The sequence below is a fragment of the Protomyctophum parallelum genome, assembly GCF_964188405.1.
Source record: "Protomyctophum parallelum genome assembly, chromosome: 18".
NCBI lineage: Eukaryota > Metazoa > Chordata > Actinopteri > Myctophiformes > Myctophidae > Protomyctophum > Protomyctophum parallelum.
Genome location: NC_139716.1, coordinates 24,765,000 through 24,784,756, shown reverse-complemented (window position 1 = coordinate 24,784,756; position 19,757 = coordinate 24,765,000). Strand labels below are relative to the sequence as shown.

Sequence of the window (19,757 nt, the reverse complement as noted above, 5' to 3'; positions counted from 1 at the left end):
CCAGGCCGAAGGCATGGGGGGAGAGTATGTTTTGCACTCCGTCCGTCCGTCCGTGTGTCCGTGTGTGTGTCTGTGAGCAGCTAATCTCGGCCACCGTTAACCCGGTCGATGCCAAATTTTGCACACACACTCCCTGGATGCCAACGATGAACCTCTGCCCCAAACTTTCCAGAACGGCCTGTTATAGCGCCACCAGGAGGCCGCTTTGTGCAAAACAAGTTTTTGCACAGTACACCTACAGATTTTGTCCAAACATCGCGCAAATTGGTACACAGTCTCTCTAGAGCCATTCAACGAAACCGGTTTTTCAGATTTCTCAGACTCCATCCTGATTGGTTAAGATTGGCTTCCAAAGTTCACAGGAGTGCTCAGTTTCAAACAAAATGCTGCAAATCATGAACACATCGCGTGATTTCCGTCAAATTGTGCACGCACATTCCCACTAGGCAGAGGACGAAATGCCACATGAACAATTTCAACTCAGCCTCAAGGTGGCGCTATAACTGGCCGAAAAGTGTTTTTACCTCTAACTGCACGGATCTGTGGATAATTTACTTTTGTTGCCCTTTTATCCAACCACCAGATAAAGGCAAGCTGCAATGTCCTACATTCCTATCCTGGTGGAGACCTGTGCCCAGAAGGGCACTTTTTCTAGTATTTGACTTGTTTTAATTTTTGTGTGTGTGTGTGTATGTGCGCGCGCGTGTGTGCACGCATGCGTGCGAGCGAGTGCGTACGTCGTGCATACATACGTGTGCTTGATTATTCACAGTATGTAGAATGGGTACATTTCAACGACAACATTTACATACATGTAGTAGGCTCTGATCATGTGATGAATTAAGTCTCCTGAAGCACTTTGGGTCTATATTTCAACTTTAAGATAAAACAAAAGTTGCTATTAGGATCTATAATACTAACTATGAAAGTATATTATTTTGTCCTTGTTCTCAGCATAGAGTTCAAGCCACATCTTCTGATGCCATTTACCTACCGATAGACGAACGACCGATAGACGAAGGATTGCTGGAATTTTCTGTTCAGACCATATGTAATGGAAATGGTGTGGGTGAACGTGTGGTTCTACACATCACCACCAACCCAGGTAAAGTCACTTTTGAAAAATCCAGGTTTGACTTTGTTGAAATTGATAAAAGAGGCGGTTGATTGATTGGCCCCTATAGCACGCGCGTGTGTGTGAAATTGTTGGGTTTTTCTGTTTTTTGGAGGGCAGCTCCTACATCCAGCTTTTACAGTCCACACACCTTGTCTTTTAAACATCAAGTTCCCATCAAGTGACAATGAATGGATAATTTTACATCATAGTGTCTGAGCAAATGGGCATAGTGTCTATTTTACGTCATGATCATAAGAGCGCCCCTCACTTCTCACGGGTGTGATTTTTTTTATCATCTTTTTTACTACAGCCAATGAAGGTCCCCAGGAGCCCCTTTCAGGGCCTCAAACCCAGTACCGCACAGTCCAGTTTCCCCAAAGGACCCCTGGGCCGCGGCCCAACGGCTAATGTGGCCCTGACCTTATCGGCACATTGTGGTCCAATGTGGCTTATTAACTTTTAGGACCATATAGATTATATAGTACCGTCCTAAAGTCGGCTCTTCGGTGCTACTGAAAATTTCTGACGAAATAATTTCGGCACTACAGCGGTAAAATAGGAGTATGAATCGGCTCTAAGAATAGCTGGCATGACAAAAAGCAAAGCCAAACAACTTGCCAAATACTGTTCTGTTTCGGCTGTTATAGGCAGTTTGTCTGTGTGGAGGAGGAGGTGCCTCCGTGACATGAACTGTCAACCCCGTTATATTTATGTCAAATTAATTGTAATTTGTGGAATCAAATAATCGTGTGTGTGTGTGTGTGTGTGTGTGTGTGTGTGTGTGTGTGTGTGTGTGTGTGTGTGTGTGTGTGTGTGTGTGTGTGTGTGTGTGTGTGTGTGTGTGTGTGTGTGTGTGTGTGTGTGTGTGTGTGTGTGTGGTGTGGGTGGGTGTGTGGTCCTTTTCAGAGCTCGTGCACAGTTTCCAGTGTGCTCTCCACTCCCAGAAAGATGCCAGCTGTTCCTGGACACCAATCAGTCATTTCCCAGATCTCCAGGTGTTCTACTGGTATGAAACCGCTGAGCGTTTTCCTGTTCTCGTCATGCTCAGGGAGACTGATCAGGGAAAGTTAGGACACAACTGTTGTTGCAAGATAAATGCATTAGTTTAAAGATATTGTAATGATTTAAAGCTCTTTATTCTATTGCTCTAGAGCAGTGGTTTTCATCCTTTTTCAGGGCCCATTACTTTATACAGCATTTGAGCGGAATAATAATGTAACTGTTGAGAGTGTAAAATGAAACCAAATGCACCCGTAAGGACCCGTAAGGGTCCATTTTCTGTTTACTAAAGAGCTGGAGAGACAGAAGGACCCTGTCTCTGACCAACCACCCTATAGCAATAGCTATTGAACAACAACAGTGAATTGCAGTTTGTAGCTATTGAACAACAACAGTGAATTGCAGTTTGTAGCTATTGAACAACAACAGTGAATTGCAGTTTGTTTGCAGTGACGGCAAATAAGTTAAATAAGCAGACGCTGTGTTTTGTTTCAGTGCAGCAGTAATGGTGTACAGACTATACACAGGAATGGAATAAAATAGTTTTGTTCAAGTTATTGAGTTTTTTTGTTAAATGTACTGTATGTCTCTCTCTCTCTTGCTTTCTCAGGATACCCAGACCCAAGAAGAGCTGTGGTCCGTTGAGGTTAGATGAGTGTGAGATCTTGACTCACCAAGACAACGTGAGGAGAGTTTGCCACATTTCGGTTGCAGATGACAATCTCCACAACGAGGAAGTTTACTTCCTCTTCCAAACACGGACGTTAAAGTGGAACAACATATTTCACCGGCATATGAATAGAAATGGTATGTTTGTATGAACATTGGTTTATAGTTGGAAACTTTAGGTGTGCATTGTATATGTGGATATGTGGTCAGGAAACTACAGTACAGTAGGTAGGTCACTAAAGGTCAGTGTAGTGCAGGTAGGTTGGCAGGTATAGGTTGTAAAGGACAGGAACTGGGTTACTTTATTTAACGTCTGTATACAGTTAAAATTTGTATGTGTGCTGTACACGGTACAGCACACATACAAATTACATGTTGGTATATGTTGCAATGTGCCATGCTTCCTCTTTTTTTGTGACATAGCTATTTTTTGCAGAAAATAGATCCTCTTTATCCTGTCCTTATCGGACCTGTGTGTGTGTGTGTGTGTGTGTGTGTGTGTGTGTGTGTGTGTGTGTCCGTGCCATGAATGACTCATGGTTATTGTAACTAGAACTAACTAAATAAAACATTTAATTTAACTGAAATAACTTTAAATGAAAAAAGAGCCACATGGTGCAAACATTTTAATGAGGAGGAAGAAAAGGAAAGGAAAAGGAAAAGTTTCAACAAGACAAGCTTTTTGTTCTTCAGGGATTGTATTCACTGAAGAAAGATAACAGAGGAAGCTAGATCACTCTGGTAGCTGCAGCGCATGGGGGTCAAAATAAACAAATTGTTATATTGTTGTACTATTTGTCTCTCTCACTGTACAGTTAGACCCCCGGCTCTTGAATGGACACTTGAGAAACGTGGAGGCAAACTCAACATCAGCTGGACTCCACCTAACATAAAGCTAATCCCAGACTGGGAATATGTTATCAACTACACTCAGTGCAATTTCAGAAAGGTGACATGATCAACCCTGCCATTATACCTAATGTGACATAGTTAGTATATCTATTAACATAATCATTTGGCTCCTGAATTTCACCGTGTGCTTGCTTGCTGATGAAGACGTGCGTTGTGTGTTACATCATGTGTGTTGTTTTGTCTTAACAGAGCAAAAATATCACAGGACGCGGAGTAAAGTCATGGCCCGAAATGCCCATTGTCCCTCACTGTCAGTACAGAATTAAGCTGAAAGCCACCCAATCAGATGGAAAGGAGAGGAGAGGAGAGACGCCATGGAGTGACGAGAAATCATATGGTAGAGGAAATATTCTCTCTCTCATTGCTTGTCTTGTCTTCTTTTTTTCTTTTCTTTTGCCTACTTACCAGTACTTATTCGACAATTCTAACCACTTAAAGAATGAGTTGGCTGATACCTACTTCTTCTGACTGAAAATGTGTTGGATTGAAGCTTGCCACATATTGCTTAAGGTTTTTCTCTCTGCAGGTGAAAACGTGTCTCCTCATTCGCAAATGATTAACGCTGCCATAATCGCCCTTCTGTTGGTCTCCATCATTTCATTCCTGATATTCTGTGCAGTGCGCAAGTATGTAACCATCTTTTTTTAATAATGAGTTTGTTTCACCTGAATTTTGAAATGTCACTTGTTAATAATGTAATGGCGACTCATGGTTTGTGCATGTCCACTTATCCAGATATAAAGAACAGATCTTCCCCAGAGTGCCAGAACCTGAAGACTTCCTTAAAGATGTGCTTGACAACGACAACAAGGTACGCTCTGTTTCGGTCCTGCATCCAATACTGAACATGCGGCCACATGCGGCCCCCAGGTTAATATCAGAATACTGATATAATATTGATTTCAGCTGTTACAAAACATGCAAAAACATGACATGCTACAGTGTATGTATCAGTCTATATTAGACTGATATTAGTCTATATTAGTAGCTGAATGATTAGTATTAGAATTGTATTGTCTTTTTTTTATGTCCATTGTATTTGTATTTAGTTCATAAAGTTAACATAACTATAATTAAAGGCATTTGAAATTAAATAAACAGGATTCCAATAAAAAAAGAAAATAAATAGCCGGTCTACACGCTCAAAACGCACCGCAGGACGTGTTTTGATCTTGTAGATCAGATATTCTTGCTACGACAGTATATGCAATGTGGCCCTCTGGAATGTTGGAAAAAAAGGGTCCCTCTCCATCGTCAAAGTTGGATAGTCAGAATGTGTTTATGAACTAGATCGTAGCTAACCTCGCGTCGCCAGACTTTCCACCTCGAGGGAACGCCTGTTATACTGTTACTAAATTGCCGTGTGATCCGGTCGGGAGCGGATGATATCGTTACGTCATGTTGTAGTCATTGTTTTGTAGTCATCAGGCCGGAACCCCCTAAACCACAACATCCTTTACCTCAGGGCTTTTATTGGGAAGGTACTATTATTCCGGATCATAAACCTGAAAAGCAATGCTTCCCAGGCTAGATCGTAGCTGGTACCCTAGCTACTCGGTGTAAGGATCCTTTCATATCTCGTCCTCTGGCAAGGTCACACATATCCAAACCACTGTTCACATTAAGGGTTTTCTAATGTAATGTAAAACTGAACGTAGCTGCTTTCTTTACATATAGTTTTTAGATAGATTGACATGAAACTCTGACCTTGCTCTATTACCTCTATCGCATCTTAATGTCTTATCTTGTGTACATACCTGCTGCTACTGTATGTGGCCCTGAATATCGTATCGATATCGCAATATTTGGCATAAATACAGAGATATGACATTTTGTCCATATTGTGCAGCCCTCGTACTGTACATACTGTACTGGGTTATGCTACAGTATGTACAGTATGTGTATATATGTCGATATGTCTTAAAATGTTGGCCTCTACTTTACATGTTTGTCTTCTTTTCTTTACCTTTCTAAAAACAGCAAAAACGATTGAGCTCGCACAAAAAAAAACATTCACCCCGTTCTTTACAACATCTGTAAACCTGTAATGTGGCAATAGAGTAGAATTCTGATTCTATATTTCTTTCAGGGTCCTGCTGAGAAGCTTTACGTCCCTGCAGAGGAAACGGAAGACGCTAAGTTTTGTCTGGTGTTGGAACCGAATCACCCAGCTAAGCTAGATGCTGAAAATTAAACCCTGAAGCCCTGTGAAGGTTCACTGTGAACCAAGTTACCAACCAGTGTTAATTTTAACAGGAAATTCTGATTTAAACCTGTAACACCCAGCGTTGCAATAATACAACATATTTGAATTAATTAATATATTTTTTAAATGTTCTTTTTTTTTCACCTTCATTGCAATGCCATTGGTCATGATATTTGCATATGCAGTAAATACCCCCCACAGAGGCTGAAATTCACACACAAAGTAAAAATCTCTGGACTATTTTTAATTTATGACCTTTGACCTTTTTTGTGATAATTAGAATGTCTAGAACATGTTTTATTTATTATTGTGAAAGATATCCCCAAATGTAAATTATTAATTTATTATTATTTTAATTATTTTAAATGTGTGTGTGTGTGTGTGTGTGTGTGTGTGTGTGTGTGTCTCGTCGCTCGTCGGGGATTGTGCGTGTGCGCATTATCCAACGTTTATCTTCAACCACGTCTATCGACTGTAACATGTCATCTTTGTGCCGTGTCAAAGATGCCCTCTCCGTCTCCAACTGTGTTTACTCCTATTTGATCCGAATCAGACTTCCAATGAGCCTTCACACCTGCCAAACGAAGCACTTTCCAAACTATACGCAGACGGATTTGTTTTAATCGTCAAATTTCGCACAGGGAGCCAGTGGAGGGAGGCCTGTACAGGGCTGATATGGTCTCGCTTATGTGTACCTGTAAGCAAACTAGCAGCCGCGTTCTGGACTAACTGTAAGCGAGAGATGGAGACCTGGTTGACGCCAATATACAGGGCGTTACAGTAGTCAAGGAGGGATGTCATAAAAGACAAGATTTAACCTTTGATAGCCTCCTAAACTGGCAGAAGCTCTTTCTTACTACCTCGTGTCCATCAGAATCGATTTTACATTTTCTTTTAATTTTTTTACATATATGCCAGCCAGTACTGAAATGTTTGCTGCTTTATAAGTTCACCTGAGCATTTTTCTTTTAAAACTACGTAAACATTTTGGACAGATTCACACTGAGTTTCAGAATACGATCGCCTGGTTCCCTGCTGGCCATGATTCAGATTGGCCTTGATTCTTTCGTTCCCGAGTACACTTCACTCAACTGTATTCAATGCTTTCACATTGCAATCGATCCGTATCCGAGTACACTTCATTCAACTGTATTCAATGCCTTCACATTGCAGCGATCCTTATCAGAGTATACTTCATTCAACTGTATTCAATGCCTTCACAGTGCAGCGATCTGTATCAGAGTACACTTCATTCAACTGTATTCAATGCGTTCACATTGCAGCTATAAGTATCAGAGTACACTTCATTCAACTGTATTCAATGCTTTCACATTGCAGCTATCCGTATCAGAGTAAACTTCAATCGGTCCCGAGACTATATACCTCCATGTGGTCCCGGGAACGTTTGGGTGATCCGCTCCCGGGGAACGCTACGCAGCATTCACACTAACCACAACATCTGCGATCTGCCAAGTGGTCCCGAGTATACGCACCCGGGACCATCGTGTGAATCTGCCTTTAGTTTAAGTGGTTTTGACGTTATGAGTCCAGAGGTCTATACGTGGTCCGTTCCTTTTCCCCCTCCGCATTCATAGAGTACATACCTTACTGTGAGATTGTAGATCTGCTATTTTGGTGAATGTTTGCGACAGAATAGGTCAATAGGGTTTTGAGTGGTTAAATGCCTTTTTATGCCTTAGGCCTATATGATGTGAAACCCTGACTACTTTTAAATCGCGGCAAAAAAAATGTTTATTTTTATTTTTTTATGTTGTTACACAATGTGTAGCCTCGATACCCAGGCTTTCATTTCGTGTATCATGTATTCTATGTAAAGCACCTTGGATAAAGGCGCTATATAAATGCACCATTTACCTTATGTATTCCTATTTTTTTTATTTCTCTGTAAATATTTGTATGAACGCAAACACACTTTGAATTGTATTTGTGTATAAGGTCTGACAGACTGGATAAATATGTCTGTAAATGGGGAGGATAAATAATATATATTGCTGTCAGAGATTCCAATTGTAGTGTGAGTGCAACATACTACTTTTTGTTTTTCCTTAAATTAATATTACCCGGGACCAAATGTCATTGTTTTTGTATTGTGTATTGTGTTTACTTTTTGTTTCATTTGTTGTCTTAATTGTTTGTATAATACTTTTATTTACATTAAGAAAGGCAAAGGCTCGCAACTCACCTTTGTAATGCTCCTGCTTATTCACAATTACAGCAGGCAGGACATACAGTACAACGTATCGACCGGTATTGGTCTTTTTCAAGTATTATTGTGAATAAATATTGGGAGCATTACAAAAGCCTTTGCCTTTCTTCATGATATCTGTTAGTTTAACAGTTTGGCTCAGCACCAAGATCGGAGGATGTGCGCTTTTCTATTTTCTTCTGACTTTTATTTACATTCTCATGCATCTCCTTTGTGCTTAGGAGGAAAAAAGCAATGAACTTTGAGTCATGAAAAGAATAAGTAAACATGAATGACAGACATTAAGTGGGATATGATGCTTCATATTTGTAAAAGTTAAACGTGTGGGGTTTGATGACTACTGCAGGGTCCAGTCAGTCGGACCCCTCAGCACACTGTGGCCAACACATCTCATCTTTGTTGTCTACAGTCCACACACACATACACTGTTTGATCTAGTAGCCTATGCATGAATGAACACATGGTGCCCGTTCTTGAGGGTAGATTTCTGATGCAATCGAGGTGTAACTTCAAAGCGCGCCGCCCGCTGCATGCCGCATTCATTCCCCGCATCTATTTGCATAAAATATAGCATCAGTATGGAATTCGGTTAACCCAAATATAAACAGGCTGAGTCGTCAAAAAGTGTGCAATATAACAGCGTGCATGCAAATTCCACTAAATGGTTCAGGTTATCCTATAAAACAATGTTTATTCGGAACGGCTCTGGCTTCATCAATGATTGAAAGTCTTAATCATATATGGTCCGCCTATTCACAGATTACGCCAAATAAAAGTGTTGTTATTGTAGAAAATGCAGGGATTATTGAATCGCTAGCCCGGCAGACGGCAGACCGTCACCATTTTGGCGCTGCATGTGCTGTTTCCTTCAAGCTGCCCAGTGCCCACATTCTATAGAGAAAGAGCAGCAGTGGTTTTCAACCAGTGGTCCGGGGAGTCGGGGACCACCAGTGGTCCTTGAGGTTCCAGGTGGTCCCCCAATCTGGGGACCACCTGGAACCTGAAGTCCTTGAGTTTAACTGGGGACCCTGCAGTTAAACTTAAAAGATGGAGAGTTTGTAACCAAATTGTCTATTGTTCGTTCTTAACTCTTGATAGCGTAAAAGTCGTAAAATGAAACCAAATGGACCCGGTTACATTATTTTTTATTAAACATTATTTAGCTTACAAGAAGTAGGCTATACAATAATTAGAGAATGTAGAAGTGTTATTTTGATCAACCTGTTTGCCTGTTATCTCATATAGGCAGGCAGTACCACATCAATAAACCATGGAAATTGTGGACATCAAAATATTCTTTAGTTTAGTATCTGAGAATTCTAAATGTCATAAAATGGTGGTCCGTGCGCTCAAATGCTGAATAAAATAATAATGGTCCTTGTATTGGGTCGAAAACCAAACCACTGCTATAGAGCGCCAACACCGCCCTCTGCTGGCTGGTGTCACAGATCCGAAATGGCGGCGCAGAGAGCATGAGAGTGGTCCTGATGCTGCGAGGATACGGAGGACGGGAGGAGGATGCAAGTACCTAAACCGTGCCGGAATCCACTCTGTTGGCGCAGTCTCTGTGGCGCAATGGAATAGCGCGCTGGACTTCTAATCCAGAGGCTCCGGGTTCGAGTCCCGGCAGAGATGGGTCACTCTGCTTGCCACATGGCAGACCTGCGGTCCTTTTTGTATATGTAGCCTATATAAATAAAATAAAATGCTATGTATGAGGATTTTAAACAGCGTATTCATGATCATTTGGAAATGTCCCATTTCAAAGTCTGCATGTTTTGGTGGCAGAACAAAAATAGAAACGAGCAGCACATAATCAGAATGGTATATATTTTATCAAGTCGCAACATCAAATAATTGTGTTTGCATTTGCATTAGATATCGAGAATACATGAATACAGTGCTGGGTGAATATCATCATCACACACACTTGCTTGAAGAATGCATAAATGCTATGCAACAATGAATAAATAGGGACTACATCATTGAATGGTGCGTTGCAGCAGGATCCTGTTGCTATAAATAATTATCTCTTTTATAGTTGGTTTGCCTTAATACTATAAAGTTAATAAGCTATATATACATCTGAATGAAATAAATGGCTATAAGCTGCAATGTCGCTGCAATAGCTGCATGTTGCCCATGCAATATATTGTGGGCCGTCCATCAATGGCAAGATATGAAAAGAAATATAAATGCAAGTGATCTGCCTTCTATGCTCACCAAGCTAATGGGCGACTGTCTGACTGACTGTTAAAAATAGAGCTGAAAACCTGCAGCTTATCTCATCTGTCACTTTCAGAACCCTGGTGTCACTTACGGTGACTGACGTTCCGCTGCTCCACTTTATCTATGTATGGCAAGGCTCCATGTTGGCCACAAGAGGGAGCTCCGAACTCACTGATCCATCTGGGCAACCGCGTTGGAAGAACAGCTTCAAGTTCAGACTGTGTGTGAGTGAACACTCACTGGGACAAGACCAGTGTTGTTGTTTTTGGATTTTAGTTTTAGTCATGGTCTCTTGAATAGTTTTCGTTTAGTTTTAGTCACATTTTAGTCACCTGGAATGTTTTAGTGTTACTCTAGTTTTAGTCAACTAATCTATCATAAGATTTTTAATAGTCGACATTAATCTGCAGTTCATTCATCGACTAAAATGTATTTTGTCGGGCTAATGCCCTCGCAATGACTGATTTTACACTTTCTGAAAATAGCAGATCTACAAGCTCACAACGCGTCGCACTGCGAGTCTGCGACGCATTGTCGTCGAGCTGCGACCGTTGTGAGCTTGTAGATCTGCTATTTTCAGCATGCAAACCAAGTGTACTAATATTGGATCTCTTGTCCACTATAGTCTCTTCCTAACATTTTAGTCTAGTTTCTATTTGTTGTCAATATATTTAGTCTTTAATAGTTGTAGTCATCATAGCTTATAGTTTTCATGTAGTTTCCATTTAGTTTTCATCAGTGAAAAAAGGTAGTAACATTTTTCGTTGTAGTTTTAGTCGACGAAATCAACACTGGACAAGACCTGCAGATAGACTATGGAACAGTGGTTTTTCAACCCTTTTTCACATCAAGGTCCATTATTTATTATTATTTATTTAGCATTTGAGCCACAGACCATTTGATGACATTTAGACTCGCAGACCCCAAACTAAAGAATGTTGTTATCACTGGATACGATTTTGGTATTTGGTAATGGTATCATATAGGAGAGATAACAGACAAAATAACAATTATGTTTGTTGTCATTGGTCCACAATTCCATATGCTGTATTGATGTTGATATACCATCTAGGACATAGAAGATGGTACCAACATCAATACAACGTTTGCCTGTTATCTCTTGCCTCTTATCTCTTCTCTTCTATTCTAGGAGAGATGACAGGCAAACGTTGATCAAAAATAAATAACAATTCTTATAGCCTACATTGTCTAATTGTGTAGACTTCTTGTAAATTAATGAATGCAGATGTTTTAACAATAATGTAGCTCTTGAGAGCATAACATGAAACCAAATTGACCCTTAAAGGGGTCACTGGTGGTCCCACCATTTCAAGTCACTGGGGGAAATAAGGAACACATTTAATGTATGCTTATGGAAAACACACACACACACACACACACACACACACACACACACACACACACACACACACACACACACACACACACACACACACACACAGGCCTAAACACCAAAAAAATTGATAGGTAGGCTAATTGTAATGAAACAAATAAAAAACAGTTTCTCCTGCATGTATTGTGCACGCTGTTAGGCAAGCCAAGCACGCTGATAGTGACCATGAAACATTTTATGACAAAACACAAAATGTGCGTTTTGTGTTTTATTCAAGAGAATCAGAGTCAGACTAGTAGAGTGGAAAAAAGAAAAGAAAAAGGGGGCAGTGCTGTGGCGCTCTGACGTGTGCGTGCGTGTGTGTGTGTGTGTGTGTGTGTGTGTGTGTGTGTGTGTGTGTGTGTGTGTGTGTGTGTGTGTGTGTGTGTGTGTGTGTGTGTGTGTGTGTGTGTGTGTGTGTGTGTGTGTGAGAGAGAGAGAGAGAGAGAGAGAGGAATGCGCCGCTAATGAGAAAACGGAGCGGCGGACAGCCAAAGGGACGACAGGAGAGGAGAAGAAGAAGGAAAAACAGAGACAGAAACCGAACCGCCCGCCCCAATTATTATAACGTTGAAAGAACGACACGGACGCGGCAGGATTATTATTATTATTATCATCATCATCACTATTAATACTATCCACACGTTGTTATTATTATTAGTATCATTATTATTTGCACGATAGGGCTAGTTGATAACGTGCTGGTTTTGATGCTGTCCTCACGGAGAGTCGGGCTACTAACGGACTTACTGGTCGGTTGTTGAACCATGCAGAGGCGGCTGCTGCTCCTGAGTTTGGCGTTGAGTTTTCAAACTGGTAAGAGGAAAAATATAATGTCTCTAATTTCACCAGTATGGGCTACAGCTGGGACCAATAAAAGAACCCATTTGTAGCCTGCCTGCACTCACTCAGTCTGAGTTGAGGATTTTTACTGTCAGACTTAATTTGTTCTTTTTACATGAAAAAAAAGGAAAAAAAGACTGAAACCCCCCCCAAACGCGATTCAAGCATTCATTGATGTTGTTGACGTTGAGGATATGTTTTGTTTGATGTTGAGGAGGGAGGGACGCGCACGGTGCGTGCACGTACGTACACGCGCGTCCCTGGCTTCCATAGAATTTGTCCTGTACTAATGGAAATGGAATGGATCACTTCTTCATGTGGATTTGTGCTCGTACGTACGTGCACGCGCGTCCGTGTAAGTTAGTCAGTCCACCGTCCGTCATTATGCACCGCAGTAATGGATCACCACTAGTAGTAGTGTAGTGTAGTGTGTGTGTGTGTGTGTGTGTGTGTGTGTGAGCACTCAATTGGGTTTTGTGTTTGTGTGTGTGTGAGCACTCAATTGGGTTTTGCGTGTCACACACACACACACACACACACACACACACACACACACACACACACACACACACACACACACACACACACACACACGTTAAAAATGCACAGGCCTGTGTGTGCAAAGTGTAGCCCGCCTTGATGACCTTTGCTATCAGGCGTACAGGACAGACATACCAGAATAGCAGCCAGTTGTGTGTGTGCGTGCGTGCGTGCGTGGGCACGTGCGTGCGTTCTTCACATGCATGGAACAGCCTATGGTGAGGGAGCCGAGGACGTGAGGTGAATGACAGCGACGGTTTGAGCGAGCAGGCGTTCTGTTCTATATGCTGGCAGGGAGCACTCCTCCTATTGCATCTCAATGGCTTGTCATTCACTGCCACCATCCCCATGTTGTAGGGATGCTGTACTCTCTCTCTCTGTCTACACACAGTCCACACACACACACACGCCAAGGCCACGCTTTCCGCCTAATTCCCTTTGCGCGCCTGTGTGTGTGTGTGTGTGTGTGTGTGTGTGTGTGTGTGTGTGTGTGTGTGTGCGTGCATACGTGATGATGATGATGCCATGGAGGTGAATTTTTCCAGCCCTCCATTGTTACATTGCACACTGTATAAATTCACAGTATAGACAGTGCAGCAGCATAAGGGAATCACGTGCAGGGAGGGAGCTAGGGAGGGAGGGAGGGAGCACTGGCCCGCCTCCTTCCTTCCTCCTCCCTGGTACCTGTGTGTTGGGGGGGGGGGGGGGGCAGGTGGGCTATTGGCTTATGTTAATCATCAAGGCCGTTGCTAGGAGACGGAAAGGGGGGGTGGGGAGGAGAGGGCGACTGTAATTCTTCTAAGCTACCTGTTTGATCATCGCAGTGTATCTGTGGCGTGCTCGGCCGCGCGCATTCACCCTCCCATCGCATTGTCTACTTACTATACCCCCATGTGTGGCGAGAGAGGTGTGTGTGCACGTGCGTGTGTGTGTGTGTGTGCAGGCAGCTATGCCTTGCGCGGATGCGCGCAGGCAGGTGCATGGCTGCCTGTCTCCCTGACCAGGCAGGGGGGGCGGAGGAGGGGGGGCGTGTTCTGGAAAGGTATGGAGAGAGAGGATGATGTCACCATGTCTGCCGTCCTTTGTACGGCGCTCTGCCTCGCTCGCCGTCCCCCGTCCCCCCTCCCCAACCTCAGCATCCATCCATCCACCATGTGTGTGTGTGTGTGTGTGTGTGTGTGTGTGTGTGTGTGTGTGTGTGTAGCATCGACCATCAGCCTCTTGTTATCGGCTGAATTCCAGTCTTACGCTTCTTGATGCTGAAATGCTTGTGGCCGTGTGGCCGTCTGTATTATTCGTCAGGTTGTATAGTCTTTATGATCGAAGCCACCGCTGGACACACACACACACACACACACACACACACACACACACACACACACACACACACACACACACACACACACACACACACACACACACACACACACAGACACACGTTATGTGGGCGCAGCACACTATGGCGATGGCCACAACAGTAAACTGTACAAGTAGTATGCTGCATGTTGTAAACGCTGGTTTGTCCACATTACGACCCATCGTCAGTGTCACATGCTGCTCTGTTTGTCCACTCCGCTCCATAAACCGTCCACATGACTGGTCAGGTGCACACACACACACACACACACACACACACACACACACACACACACACACACACACATGCACACACACACGCACTGTACACACACAAAGAGAACAGACGTGCGACATACACAAAACACGCACAAGTCACTTTACGTACATGTGCAAAAGCCATGTGTTCCATTGTCTGTTGCACTGTCACCGTTGTATAATCCCATTATTAGTCCCAGTGGGGACTCGGGCTCTCAAACGGAACGATATTGCTCTCAGAGGCTTTTTCGAGGACAAGATTAGGAGGACGCGAGCAAATGGGGCTGCTGCTGCGTCTTGCTCCGTGAGATTTTAAAATGGTGAAATGCGTGTATGTGGTGTCTGACTGTGGGTCTCAAATGTTGTGTTTAGCATTTGATTTGACTGCGGCTTGCCGGGGAAATGAAATCTCACCCAGCATGCAGTGACTTAGAAAAAGAAGTACTTACTTCCACGTACAGGAAGAGATTTTTGCCGGTGATATGTTTAAATTAATATTAATAGGCCGGAATTCGTGTTCCATATTTTGGGGCGGTATACCGTTCCAAACAGTGTCTAGACCGCGTCTGATGTCATTAGAGACACATTAGAGCGTTGATCCCATAGGCTGTAATTTGCACGTGAGTTATTAACTTGCCAGTTTAGTATAATTGATTCAGTTGTTCCCCTCCTGTATACACCTTTTTCTTTTAATCTAAATTTTTATCCCACGATTTTGTAACCCAGTTTTCTTTTCACCCAGTGCCAATTATCTAATGTAATCCTGGGCGCTACACTTCCTCTGCCAACCTGGGGGGGCAGCGGACTGACCTCATGCCTCCTTCTATGCATGAGGAGTCCAAGCTGCTTCTTTTCACCTGACAGAGGGGAATTTCCCCGGCCGGACGTAGAGCGTGGAAGGGACACGTTATTCCGACCAGTTCCTTTCCCCTAAATCAGGCGCCCCGGCTGGCCAGGGGGAGGTAGTTTTAGAGACCAGGATTACGGCATGTTTTTGTGAGGGTATCTACCCTAGGGGACACGGGGAGAACATGCAAACTCCACACAGAAAGGCCCTATCGCCAACCCCCGCCTCGGGTATGGGCACTGATGACGCGGAGGAGGGAACACGTCACCAGTGCCCACAGCGTCCCCAGCGGGAATCTAACCCAGGACCTTCTAGCTGTGAGGCGACAGCACTACCAACTGTGCCACCGTGCCCCTTCTGTATACACCTTTTAATGTTTGTGTTGTCTGAACAAACATTAAAAATGCCATTGACAATGAACGGAGAAGTTACGTCATATGTGTCTGAGCAAATCGCCATATGTATGTCGGTGGGAACCCTTAGCCAATAAGGGACCACCATTCTATGATGTACGATGATTAGAGCGCCGCTCACTTCACACAGGTGTGACCTTTTGACACAGGTTTAATGTTTGTCTTTAGTTCAAAGTTTTAGTAAACGCATTGACAATGAAGGGAACATGTACGTCATAATGTGTCGTTTACGTCATATGGTCTCTTTATTGTTAATGGCGTTTAATGTTTGTGTTGGCACCGTTTGTTTGACATCACCGTTACTTCACCTAATCAACATGAGTTAGACTTTAATATATTAGCGCCCCTCACTTCACACGGTGTGATTTTATACAGTACAGCTTTGCCCTTCACAACAGTATAACCTTCAGTATATATCACTATTGGATGGATTGATTCATTGATTAAGTAGCTTGTAGCAATAAGTCCCAGCAAGTAAACGGCGCCATTAGCGGGAGCTGTTAAATGTTACTGCGGAATCAATCATGGCCCTAAAACACCTCCTCTTACCTCCTCCTAATGGAGAAATGTCCTGGTTAGCCACGGACGCGCACCACTGCACCTTTGATGCCTCCATATATACCTAGCCCTGGATGTCAGGCTTGAAGTGCTGACTCTAACAAAGCCCCCCTGCCCCGGCGCAGGTGTGCTGCCATTCGTGAGCTTCTGTCCTTTTGTATGGAAGGAGGACATAGCCGTCAGCCGGACACACTGTCGGACACACTGCCGGCCGGCCATCCGGCAGCAGCTCCAGTGCCGAGTTCAGCTCAGTATGCAACTATGCATGCAGCAGTGTTGATTTTGACCGCAAAGTTCCATTCTGTTTTTTAGTCATATCCCAAAATGGGAGAGGGGGGGGGGGGGAATGAAATGCAGTGCTTTATACAGTTGTGAGCTTGTAGATCTGCTATTTTCCCCAGAACATGACTGCTTTTTCTCCCCTTCAAGCCCCAATTTAGTAAAGCCAATTCCCAATTCCACATCCTCTCTACGAGTACTCCATCCCTGCTAACCCCCACAATCAGTCATTGGGTGGTGGCCTGGTGGGTGCAGATATAGCCTCAGGTCTCCTCTGATACCCGGGCCGTCAAGCCACCATCTTCTTTTCTAGGGGTTTTCTTTTAGATGGGTTGCAGCCAGGGACAATGTATGAGTCCTACTTCAATGACGTTAGAGTACAGTACTGAGTGCAGTATTGCATCCCAGGACCCCCGGAGGGTGACGTGATTGCAACCGTTCTCAATTTAGTGAGTCCATAAGGATGCAGGCTATTTGCATCACTGGGTTTTTGTTCTTGCTTAATGTAAATCGCTCTGGATTAAGAGCAGATCTGCTAAATGCCTAAATTGTAAGTTGTAAGAATATTTTGGGGTCCAGACAGAGTGATGTATTGTCATAGCTCTCTAAGCAGATGTCCTCCTCGCCTATAGGCCCGAGACAGTGTCTACTCTGCACGTCGTGTACGCCAAAGCATTTTAGGAGGAACAATGAATCTCATTTTCATTTCGATCAGGGTGGGCATGATGCGGACGGATCAATATACAGCGCGAATTCAGGCTGGCTGTTTTTTTACGGGATCTGAATAGAAGCCTATTTCCCGAAAAGCATCTCTTAATTGAGATCAGCCACTGCGAGCGAGTGATCACAGAAACCAGTTGTATATAAAGCCCAATCTGGGAATGAGGCCCATAATGTTTTAATCAATTTCGGGCGGGAACCCCTTTTGGTGTTTTAAGCATTCTGTTCTACTTTAGCTATTGAAAAATAGCAGATGTACAAGCTCATAGCGCGGCTTTCAGAGCGAACATTTTAAACTCAAATCTTTGCTTCTGGAAGGGTCCCTGGAACAACATATTTTCAGATGTGGGGTTGGTGGCCAATTACATATAATTTTTGCAGTCCTTGACATGAAATAGTTTGAGAAAGACTGACATAGAAACATAGGTTTTCAGAAAACAGTGTTTGTGTTCACTCAAAGCTAGCAATTCATTATCAATGGCATTCAATGTTAGTGTTAGGACAATGTTTGTGTTTACATGCACCCTCAAAGCTGGACACAAAAACAGCAAAAGTAGGAGATCTACAAGCTCAAAACACGTCACTTTGCGGCACGTTTAGAGCTTGTGGATCTGCTACCTTTTATACTGACACTGACTGTAGCATGATCAATGAAGTAAGGCGTTCATTTTAGGGAAACAATATGTCCGTTTAAGGGCAATCCTCCGGTACACCAGTGTCCTGTGTGTGCACAAACCCATAATCCAGTGGATCCCAAACCTTTTCATGTCAAGGACCCCCAAATTGACACTAATTAGCCCCGCGGACCCCCATTTCAAAAGGTATGCCAGGGACCCTCCATTAGAAAAGATTTGTACGGCTCTAGTAGTGAATCTCAACTCGTTTGGGACCCCCATTTAGTGGGACCCCCATTTAATGGCATTTCTATCTCTGAAACCCCAATTTATATTGTAAAATCAATGTTAATTTAACTCTGAGAGTGTACAAATGGACGCGTTAGGGCCCATTTGGTTCCATTTGTACACTCTCAAGAGTTACAGACCCATAAGGGTCCATTTGGGTCCAAACTATCATTAAGCTGAGGACCCCCTGGAACTCCCTCAAGGACCCCTGGAACTCCCTCAAGGACCCCTGGGGGTCCCCGGACCCCACTATGGGAACCCATGCCATAATCAGCAATAATGCCTTTGAAAGACTGGGAGCATGAAAGGTTTTATTTTATGTTTTTGCGTGCCGGGCAGGCCTCTTATGCAGAGTCCTTGAAGCAAGAGGGCAGCGCTTTATCACATCTGACTGAATCCACTGGCCTTGTTTTGTCACATCTGCCACAGTCAGCTACACAGTTTTGGGGGTAATGCATGGGGAGGGGGGGGGGGGGGGCAGGGGGGAGGAGGGCGGAAAACAAGAGTTGTTTTCTGGTGAAATGTGGGTGAAGAGGAGGAGGAGGCGAGGAAGGAGGCGATGGTGGTGTGTGTGTGTGTGTGTGTGTGTGTGTGTGTGTGTGTGTGTGTGTGGTGTGGTGTGGTGGGGGGGGGGGGTTCTGGATAAAGCCACGAGGCTGAGAGAGACAGTGGTTAGACTTTTTTATGATTATTATTAAAAAATATATATATAATAATAATATAATAATTATTATTCATTTGCTAATTTGTTGTTATTGTTATGTTAGGCAGGGATCAGTGTTTGGAGGCCATGGTAGGGGCCATAGAAACGTGACTGAAGCAGTGAGGGGGGTTTTGGGGGCCCAGGAGACATAGAAAAGTGACTGAAGCAGTGAGGGGTGTTTTGGGGGCCCAGGAGACATAGAAAAGTGACTGAAGCAGTGAGGGGTGTTTTGGGGCCCAGGAGACATAGAAAAGTGACTGAAGCAGTGAGGGGGGTTTTGGGGGCCCAGGAGACATAGAAAAGTGACTGAAGCAGTGAGGGGGGTTTTGGGGGCCCAGGAGACATAGAAAAGTGACTGAAGCAGTGAGGAGTGTTTTGGGGGCCCAGGAGACATAGAAAAGTGACTGAAGCAGTGAGGAGTGTTTTGGGGGCCAGGAGACATAGAAAAGTGACTGAAGCAGTGAGGGGTGTTTTGGGGGCCCAGGAGACATAGAAAAGTGACTGAAGCAGTGAGGGGGGTTTTGGGGGCCCAGGAGACATAGAAAAGTGACTGAAGCAGTGAGGGGGGTTTTGGGGGCCCAGGAGA

General features: G+C 43.7%; 2 protein-coding genes across 3 annotated transcripts in view; both read left to right on the top strand.

Annotated features, from left to right (window-relative positions):
* The first annotated feature begins 962 nt into the window (after positions 1-962).
* On the top strand, positions 963-5,940 carry LOC310875332 (uncharacterized protein). The gene is made up of 8 exons (XM_083788530.1): positions 963-1,105; positions 2,024-2,123; positions 2,727-2,923; positions 3,601-3,734; positions 3,887-4,034; positions 4,224-4,323; positions 4,433-4,508; positions 5,787-5,940. The coding sequence occupies exons 3-8, from the start codon at positions 2,911-2,913 to the stop codon at positions 5,889-5,891; spliced, it is 576 nt and encodes a 191-aa protein (XP_083644656.1). The 5' UTR covers positions 963-1,105; positions 2,024-2,123; positions 2,727-2,910; the 3' UTR covers positions 5,892-5,940.
* A 6,267-nt stretch (positions 5,941-12,207) lies between these two features.
* kirrel1a (kirre like nephrin family adhesion molecule 1a) overlaps positions 12,208-19,757 on the top strand; it is a 65,457-nt gene continuing 57,907 nt past the window's right edge. For both annotated transcript variants that reach the window (XM_083789048.1, XM_083789047.1), the window contains exon 1: positions 12,208-12,568. In XM_083789048.1, coding sequence (XP_083645174.1) covers positions 12,520-12,568 — 49 coding nt within the window. In that variant the 5' untranslated portion in view covers positions 12,208-12,519. The remainder of the gene's footprint in view (positions 12,569-19,757) is intronic.